Genomic DNA, 9,836 nt, shown 5'->3' on the forward strand with positions numbered 1-9,836 from the left:
CGCACTTGTTTTGCTGACCGAACGTATTCGTTGTATCGCAACATGAAAAAACGAAACTTTTGTGGGTTAAATTTTATTATTGTTTTTAACTAAGCTCACAGAAATTATCCAGATTTCGTCTTACGTTACGTCTGCCCAACCTGCGTGATTTTTAACAAGCATGTCGACAAATTTAGTTGACGGATGTGATGTTTATATGATGAGCTCTACAGAGTCAATAATCGAAAATATAGTTGTGGTGTTCCTTGAGTTGAGGACATCAGGGCACAATGAGGCCCTTCTCCCTGTAGGTGTTGTTAGGATTTATGGGCTTGGCCCAATTAAGTTATTCAAATAAATCCCAGGAAAATCTCAAAAGCCCATATAAGTGGATGGCAAAGGGATAGGTGGAACCAATAGCACCATATTGCTAGCTCTTGTGGAGTAGAGCTAACTTAAATATGGAAGCCACACTCACTCACCAAGTCATGGATGAGAGGAGAGAGTGTGGAGAGCCACACGCGCGCGCGCTCGCTCGCCTCGCCTGGCACGGGGGTCGCGGACTCGGCCCTATAAAAGGAGCCCGGCAGCCAGCCTCCAATTCATCCCCAGATCCCAGTTCGCTTTCGCCTCTCTTCATAGCTGAGCCGCCTTTTAGTTCCCTTCGTCCCGACCGCAGAGGTGCATCTGCGATCAGGAGAGCAGGTCTCCGGAACCCTTCGTCTTCTAGATCCTGCACCGGGAGAGGGCGAATAAGGTTTTTGGGAAGCGTCCTCACGCGACTGCTCGTGATCTTCTGACATCGTCGACCCAGCTGATCCTGGCGCGCGCCAACAATCAGTAAGTCTAATCAGTACGCATCATCTGATTTGGCTTTTGTTTCAGTTCTTCTGATTTGGTCATGATTTATATTCGGAATTTAATTTGGAATTTGTCTAATTATTCAACAATCCAAAAACCTTATTGTAGACAATTTCCTAGTTTTTCTATGGCTGCTTTTGCCGACGCGCTGAAGCCAGAAAAGTTTAATGGTATGCACTTTAAGAGATGGCAAGTCAAGGCCACGCTCTGGCTTACTGCTATGAATGTCTTCCATGTTAGTAAAGGCAGACCTGAGGGTCCACTGACTCCTGAACAGGAGAAAGAGTACGACCATGCCAATACTATGTTCACGGGAGCCGTTCTTAGTGCCCTTGTTGACCGTCTGGTTGATGCGAATATGCAGTACACAGACGGGAAACAGTTGTGGGATGCACTTACTACTAAGTATGGTGCATCAGATGCTGGCAGTGACCTGTATATCATGGAGAGCTTTCATGATTATAAGATGGTTGATAATCGCTCTATTGTAGAGCAAGCTCATGAAATACAGTGTATAGCCAAGGAGCTCGACCACCTTAAGATAGTCCTTCCTGACCGATTTGTGGCCGGATGCATTATTGCAAAGTTGCCTTCTACATGGAGGAACTTCGCCACAGCTCTGAAACATAAGAGACAGGAGATATCAGTTGAAAATCTGATAGCGTCTCTGGATGTTGAGGAGAAAGCTCGGGCTAAGGACACGGGATCTAAAGGAGGCGAGGGCCACTCCAGCGCCAACATGGTTCAGAAGAACCACAACAAGGGCAAAGGAAAGCCAAAATCTAACAAGCCCAACAAAACTACCAACTTCAAGAAGAAGAAGAACAAGGCTGAATTGACATGTTTCGCATGTGGCGAGGCGGGTCATTTTGCCAAGGATTGTCCCGATCGAGCGGATCGCCGTGGCAAAAAGGGCAATGTCAACACAGTGGTCGCTAGCAATGAGGAAGACAAAGGGTATGGTAATTTACCTTTCATCTTCTCAGTATTTCAATCACCTAGCTGGTGGCTTGATACTGGTGCTAATGTTCATGTGTGTTCTGACATCAACTTGTTCTCTTCTTATCAGGGCGCCCGGGATTCTTCCGTGCTAATGGGGAATGGGTCACATGCTTCTGTTCATGGCACTGGCACGGTGGATCTGAAGTTTACTTCGGGAAAGATCGTGCAGCTGAAGAACGTGCATCATGTCCCTTCTATACACAAGAATCTCGTTAGCGGAACCCTTCTATGTAGAGATGGGTTCAAGGTAGTTTTAGAGTCCAATAAATTAGTTGTGTCCAAGTCTGGACAATTTATTGGTAAAGGCTATGATTGCGGAGGCTTGTTCCGCTTTTCTTTGTTAGATTTCAATAATAAGTCTGTGAACCATATTTGTGCTAATGTTGATGATCTTGCGAGTATTTGGCATTCTCGTTTGTGTCATATTAATTTTGGCTCTATGTCTCGGCTTGCAACCATGAGTTTAATTCCGAATATCACCATAGTCAAAGGTTCTAAGTGCCATAGTTGTGTGCAGTCGAAGCAACCTCGAAAGCCTCATAAGGCTGCTGAGGAGAGACACCTGGCACCACTAGAACTCATACATTCTGATCTTTGTGAGATGAATGGTGTGTTGACAAAAGGTGGTAAGAGATACTTCATGACATTGATTGATGATGCGTCTAGATTTTGCTATGTATACTTGCTAAAAACTAAAGATGAGGCTTTAGACTACTTTAAAATCTATAAGGCTGAAGTTGAAAACCAACTAGAGAGAAAGATCAAACGTCTTAGATCAGATCGTGGTGGCGAGTTCTTTCCCAAAGTCTTTGACGATTTCTGTGCAGAACATGGCATTATTCATGAGAGGACTCCTCCCTATTCACCCGAGTCAAACGGGATTGCTGAAAGGAAAAACCGTACGTTGACTGACCTGGTGAATGCCATGTTAGACACTTGTGGTTTATCTAAGGCATGGTGGGGGGAGGCAGTCCTGACTTCATGTCATGTTCTGAATAGAATTCCTATGGGCAAAGAAGAGAAAACCCCTTATGAGAAGTGGGTTGGGAGAAAACCATCACTTTCATACTTGCGCACTTGGGGGTGCATGGCGAAAGTCAATGTACCAATTAATAAAAAGCGCAAGCTTGGTCCAAGGACAGTGGATTGTGTCTTTCTTGGATATGCTTCGTGTAGCATAGCATATAGATTTTTAGTAGTTAAATCTGAAGTTCCTGATGTGTATGTTGATACTATTATGGAATCACGTGATGCTACTTTCTTTGAGCATATATTTCCAATGAAAGACATTCATAGCAATTCTAGATACTCTTCTGAGATAATTCCTGAACATAATACACCTATTGAGAGTTTTGAACAGCCACATGAAATTGTCCTAGAGGAGGATGACAATGATGCTCCTAAAAGGAGCAAGAGACAAAGGGTTGAAAAATCCTTTGGTAATGATTTCATTGTGTACCTTGTGGACGATACTCCTACTACCATTGCAGAAGCATTTGCATCTCCAAATGCAGATGATTGGAAAGAAGCAGTTCATAATGAGATGGACTCTATTCTTTCAAATGGTACGTGGGAAGTCACTGATCGACCCTATGGATGCAAACCCGTGGGTTGTAAGTGGGTGTTTAAAAAGAAGCTCAAGCCTGATGGTACAATTGAAAAGTACAAGGCTAGGCTTGTGGCTAAAGGCTATACTCAGAAAGAAGGAGAAGACTTCTTTGATACTTACTCACCTGTTGCTAGAATGACCACTATTCGAGTACTACTTTCTTTGGCTGCCTCGTATGGTCTCCTTGTTCATCAGATGGATGTAAAGACAGCTTTTCTTAATGGAGAGCTGGACGAGGAAATCTATATGGAACAACCTGATGGATTTGTAGTAAAGGGTCAAGAAAGCAAGGTGTGCAAGTTATTGAAATCTTTGTATGGTCTGAAGCAAGCACCAAAGCAGTGGCATGAGAAGTTTGACACTACTCTAACGTCTGCAGGCTTTGCCATTAATGAGGCAGACAGGTGTGTATATTATCGCTGTGGTGGGGGCGAAGGAGTTATATTGTGCTTATATGTTGATGATATATTGATATTTGGCACAAACATTGATGTGATCAATGAAGTCAAGTCTTTTCTATCAAAGAGTTTTGATATGAAAGATCTGGGAGAAGCTGATGTGATTCTAAACATCAAGCTGATTAAGGCAGATGGTGGGATTACTCTCTCGCAATCTCACTATGTTGAAAAGGTTTTGAAGCGATTTGGCTTCTCTGAGTGCAAACCTTCTTCAACACCTTATGATCCCAGTGTGACACTGCGAAAGAACAAGAGAATTGGTTTAGACCAATTGAGATACTCTCAGATTGTCGGTTCACTCATGTATCTTGCTGGTGCAACAAGGCCCGATATCTCGTTTGCTGTGAGCAAATTGAGTAGGTTCATGTCAAACCCCGGGACTGATCATTGGCATGCACTTGAGCGGGTTATGCGCTACCTGCAAGGTACAATGAGTTATGGAATTCACTATTCTGGTCAGCATGCAGTACTTGAAGGATATAGTGATTCGAACTGGATATCTGATGCAGACGAGCTTTATGCCACCAGTGGTTATGTCTTTACTATTGGTGGAGGTGCGGTATCATGGAGGTCATGCAAGCAGACCATTTTGACGAGGTCAACCATGGAAGCCGAGCTAGCTGCACTTGACACAGCAACCGTTGAGGCAGAATGGTTGCGTGAACTCTTGATGGACTTGCCGGTGGTTGAGAAACCAATACCAGCTATCCTTATGAACTGTGACAATCAGACAGTGATTGCTAAAGTGACGAGTTCTAAGGATAATGGAAAGTCATCAAGACATGTCAAAAGACGATTGAAGTCTGTCAGAAAGTTGAGAAACTCCGGAGTTATAAGTGTGACTTATATTTCAACAGATAAAAATCTGGCAGATCCTTTTACCAAGGGACTACCACGTAATGTGATAGAAATCGCATCGAGAGAGATGGGTATGAGACCCGAATAAAGTTGCCATGGTGGAAACCCAGTCTATGTGATCGGAGATCCCGTGAATTAGGTCCTGGGAAGAACAAGCCATTGGTGAACTGAGGAGAGTAACTTTTGACCCTCTCTAAGTAAAGATGCAATACTCTCAAATGCTGTAAGGCAGGTTGGCTTTGTGCCTTAATGTGTTCTGTTGGCTTGTATTAGCGAAGATGTTGTCCTGCAGAACATTCTTTGAAAGAACACACCTATATGAGTTAGACTGTCTAACGTCGCAGTCTATGAGATTTGGGTGATCTCTAGTAAACTCATGAAGAGACCTTGGAGTACGACGTATATGCTCCACCCGAGAAGGGGACTACTGGTAGCCAAGTACTGGTCATGACTTCAAGTGAAACCCATTCACGCAAAACTTGCAATTCAAGGCATAGTCCATTGTCCAAGTTGTGGGTTGGTGTAACTTGGAGTTCTAGGCGGAAGTTCAACTTAACAGTCTCTGCTGAAAAACTAGTATATTAAACAGTAGTGAACAGTGGCGAAAACTGCAGATGGGCATTTGAGATCTGGTGGGGGATTGTTAGGATTTATGGGCTTGGCCCAATTAAGTTATTCAAATAAATCCCAGGAAAATCTCAAAAGCCCATATAAGTGGATGGCAAAGGGATAGGTGGAACCAATAGCACCATATTGCTAGCTCTTGTGGAGTAGAGCTAACTTAAATATGGAAGCCACACTCACTCACCAAGTCATGGATGAGAGGAGAGAGTGTGGAGAGCCACACGCGCGCGCGCGCTCGCTCGCCTCGCCTCGCCTGGCCTGGCCTGGCCTGGCCGGGGCGGGGCGGGGCGGGGCGAAGGGCGCGGGCGCACGACATGCGCGTGAATGGTCCGCCGAAATCCGGCCCCTCGCCTTGCGGGGGCGCGGCTACCTTTTGCCGTTTGATTTTTTGGTTTCTTGGCTGTTACGCTTATCCTAACCGATCGCTACAAAATCTCAACTGATTGCGAGATTTTCGTGGGTGGATAAGCACGGGGGTCGCGGACTCGGCCCTATAAAAGGAGCCCGGCAGCCAGCCTCCAATTCATCCCCAGATCCCAGTTCGCTTTCGCCTCTCTTCATAGCTGAGCCACCTTTTAGTTCCCTTCGTCCCGACCGCAGAGGTGCATCTGCGATCAGGAGAGCAGGTCTCCAGAACCCTTCGTCTTCTAGATCCTGCACCGGGAGAGGGCGAATAAGGTTTTTGGGAAGCGTCCTCACGCGACTGCTCGTGATCTTCTGACATCGTCGACCCAGCTGATCCTGGCGCGCGCCAACAATCAGTAAGTCTAATCAGTACGCATCATCTGATTTGGCTTTTGTTTCAGTTCTTCTGATTTGGTCATGATTTATATTCGGAATTTAATTTGGAATTTGTCTAATTATTCAACAGGTGTCGCCGAGATCTTGAGATAGCCTTTGTGGCTCGTCGCGACAAGACCTTTTAGTTAAGGACACCACGACACGATGATGCCCTTCTTCGTTCTTCCTATAGGTGTTGCCAAGATCTCGAGACACCTTATGCGCCTCTCGTCGGGCCTCACAATCTAGATGAACGGCCAGTCGGAATCGCATAGCCCGTTGCCGAGCTCGTGGAGCTGCTGGACATCCATGCTATAGATAATACCGCCATCCACGACGTGGGTCTCGGCTCACTCCAATGCCAACGAGGTAGGTGACATAAGTGTTTATGGTGCCCTCGAGCTTGAATCCGAGGAGCTCTGGGTAGGAGGATGGGCGATGCTGACCTGGGGAACAGCGGTCCGCTCGCGCTGTGGAGGGGGTTGATAGTGTGATATTTATGATGAGTTGGTGATAGTGTGATATTTATGATGAGTTGGTGATAGTGTGATATTTATGATGCGTTGTGTTTATGGTGTCATGGGATATCACACTATCAACCGCTCTAAGTCAGATAATGTGATATTTATGACTTAGAGCGGTTAATAATATGATATTTATGATAAGTCAGTCTAAAAAGAGAGTTTTGAAACAATATAGTGTGATATCCCACGACACCATAAACACAACTCATCATAAATATATGACTTGTAGCGGTTGATAGTGTGATATTTATGGTGAGTTGTGAGTTCCAGTAAGATTTCGACATCATAACCATGATGTTCTCAATTATATCACATTTGTGCATGAGATAGAGGACAACGAGATTATGCAAACAGAATCTCATTTGGTCTGATTAGATTCATCACAAATTTGTGCTCCATCAGTCGTTCTTGTGTGGGTTAAGGATCCATCTTTTTTCCATAGATGTGGGATTGTGATATATCTAAGGAGTGAAGATTATTCACCATCTTTAGTCTTTACGATTAAATAAAGATGACAATCATCGATGGATGTATTATGGTTGGAGTAAGAGTGGAGCTCATTTAAAAGAGTGGATGGGTAAGACTCAGCAAATTTATCATTTGTGTATTTTTTGTCAACCACTAGTATTGTAACATGTCAGTGCAGAAAATGCCAGAATTATCTATATCATAACAAGAGAAGGGTGTTAAATGGATCTTTGCTAGTTTGGTTTTATGCCAAGTTTTAAAGTGTGGGTACACTATAACGAGTTGCATCGTCAACATACAGAAGTTGAAGAGCATGATTGGACCGACGATGCTAGAATGAATGAGATGCTTAATGTTATATGTCTAGAGTTTGAACAAATGAGGATCCATCTACTCTAAATGTTCAAAAGTTCTACAACCTTTTAAGAGCTTTGAAAGAACCATTGCATAAATATTTAACATTTACATGAAACTTATGTTTATTAAGTCTAAGTTTGTGTTCTTGTTGGGGAAGAGCCTTCATCGTCGAAGGTCCCTAAGATACTAACTTCGTCAAGAACAAGTTTCATGTAAAAGTGTTCATCTTCGTCGCCAAGTCCAAGTTGATAACAGGGACTAAGTCAAGAAGATTTGGATCTATGGAAGCGTTGAGTCATATGAATTTGAAGGAGCTAGCTTCATGTGATGTGCTTCAGCGTACGAAGTGGGGACGAAGATAAAGGTTGTGGAAGATTTGATCTGCAAGACGAATAGATGCGAGAAGTACAATATGGACCTCATAATATTTGTAGTTATCATGTATAGAGTTTAAGGATATGTTTGTAATTCATACGAAGTTGTACCTCACGATTATAAATAAAGAAACAATGTCATACATGCATAATGGTACGTTATCGAGCCCAGAACACTGATTTGCTCATCCTTCAAATATACCTTCGAGCTCTCGTTTGTGTGAAGCCGAAGGCATACTTGTAATCATTTGATATCTTGCAAGGAATAAAATAATGTGTACCACAAACAGATGAGTGATATATCTTACTCTTTTTTATTTGCAATTGTTTTCATCATCTTATTGTTATGTCATTCGTCTTCTTTCTTGAATTAACCTTCGAAGGAGAGTTAATTGAAGAGCGAAGCTTCTAATTCAATGACTTATGTTGTCTTGTTTTCGATATTCTTTAGAGATAAAAAACGAGTGATCAATAGTTCTTAAATAATTTCTATAAAGAGCTAGTGAACTTGACTAGTCATATTCGTCCGGTGAATCATAAAATGCCAAAAAATATGTACCGGTCAGAAAAATTGCTTTCATGTCATGATATATCATAAGAAGATTCATGCATGTGTGCCATCCTAATTGTATAGAAGCGATTTGAATTTGAAGACAGAGAAGTTATCTGGGTTGAAGAGTCATGATTATCATTTAATCACGGAACAACTAATAATATTTTATGGGTACTTGAAAGAAGTCATCATGTGAGTTTGTTTTGTACACTTAGCAGTAAATTTGCATTAGTTAACACTGATGATGGCTAGGCCACACATCAATATTCAGAGGAGTTGATTAGTGCAAGACTGGAGCTGAGAGAGGAGCTGGAGCTGTTTGAGGATGGGGCTGAGCGCCTCCATGAGCTTCTCGCACGGGTGGTTGTGCACGCCCTCGTACGTGGTCACCACTATGCTCGTGTCCTTGGCCAGCCGCTGCACCTGCTTCTTCACGTCGCACGTATGGTGCGTGCACCGGTAGTAGCTCCTGCATGCCCACAGTGCGTCATTTCCACAGCAGATTGAAGCTAGCATAAGACATGACTTCATGAGCATCAACAAAGAGACGATCAACCTTGGAAATGCGGTGTTCTTGACGGCCTTCTGCCCGTACTTCCTCCACCGGTAGCCGTCGTCGAGGATGTCGTTCTCGCTCCGCGTCTGGAACGCGAACCGTGGCCGGCTCACCTTGTTCTTCCCTCTCCCGCCGCCCTGCTTCCCAGCTTTTACGGTCTTACTATTATCTCCCTCTCCCGCCGTCGCACCAGCTTTGCTTCCGGCAGCCACCGTCGTCACAGCGCTGACACCGCAGCCGACCTCGCTCGCGCCCGACGTGCTGGGCGGTAGAAGCAGCGACGCCCAGTCCACGGCAGCCGGCGGCGGTGGGCAACTCATCGCCGCGCCAGGGGCGAGAGACGTCGGCGGCGCATCGGTGCATGCATGCTGCTGCTCCGGCTGTGGCTCGGCTACCACCGGCGGCAGCGGGGCAAGCAGGCACGAAGCCGTATCCAGCTGAGTGTTTGGTTGTTGGCAGCTTCCTCCGTGGAGCGTCGAATTTTCCATCGACAGAGAGAGCTAGCGCGCCGGCGGCGAGGTCACGTGATAAGTGAGCCGCGCCGCGGGATATATAGATCGCAGATGGGTGCACCGTGCAGCTGCGTGGTAGCTGTGACTGGCGGGTGGGGTGCGTGTGAGAGGGAAGGTGAGAAGCGTTGGACGCGCAGAGACGTTGGAAGCGACCAGATCGGAGGAACAGAAGCTGCGACTGAGAGAGCCAACAGGCAGCAACCACAGCTCAACCACTGCCATGGGTGCAGCTCAACTGCCCGTCCACCGGAATATTTTACTTTACCTCTTCCAAGCTCGGAGACAGGTAGTCACGTTTGCGAATTGGAGACGTCGTGCGGT

The 9,836-nt window shown here is 45.0% G+C and overlaps 1 protein-coding gene across 1 annotated transcript; it reads right to left on the minus strand.

Moving 5' to 3' along the window:
• Positions 1-8,579: 8,579 nt before the first annotated feature.
• LOC100282240 (WRKY23 - superfamily of TFs having WRKY and zinc finger domains) lies at positions 8,580-9,527 on the minus strand. Its single transcript, NM_001155152.2, has 2 exons — positions 9,004-9,527; positions 8,580-8,916 (listed from the first exon to the last, which is right to left on the minus strand). The coding sequence occupies exons 1-2, from the start codon at positions 9,489-9,491 to the stop codon at positions 8,715-8,717; spliced, it is 690 nt and encodes a 229-aa protein (NP_001148624.2). The 5' UTR covers positions 9,492-9,527; the 3' UTR covers positions 8,580-8,714.
• Between the last annotated feature and the right edge of the window lie 309 nt (positions 9,528-9,836).

This window comes from Zea mays, chromosome 8 (genome assembly GCF_902167145.1).
Source record: "Zea mays cultivar B73 chromosome 8, Zm-B73-REFERENCE-NAM-5.0, whole genome shotgun sequence".
NCBI classification, from domain to species: domain Eukaryota; kingdom Viridiplantae; phylum Streptophyta; class Magnoliopsida; order Poales; family Poaceae; genus Zea; species Zea mays.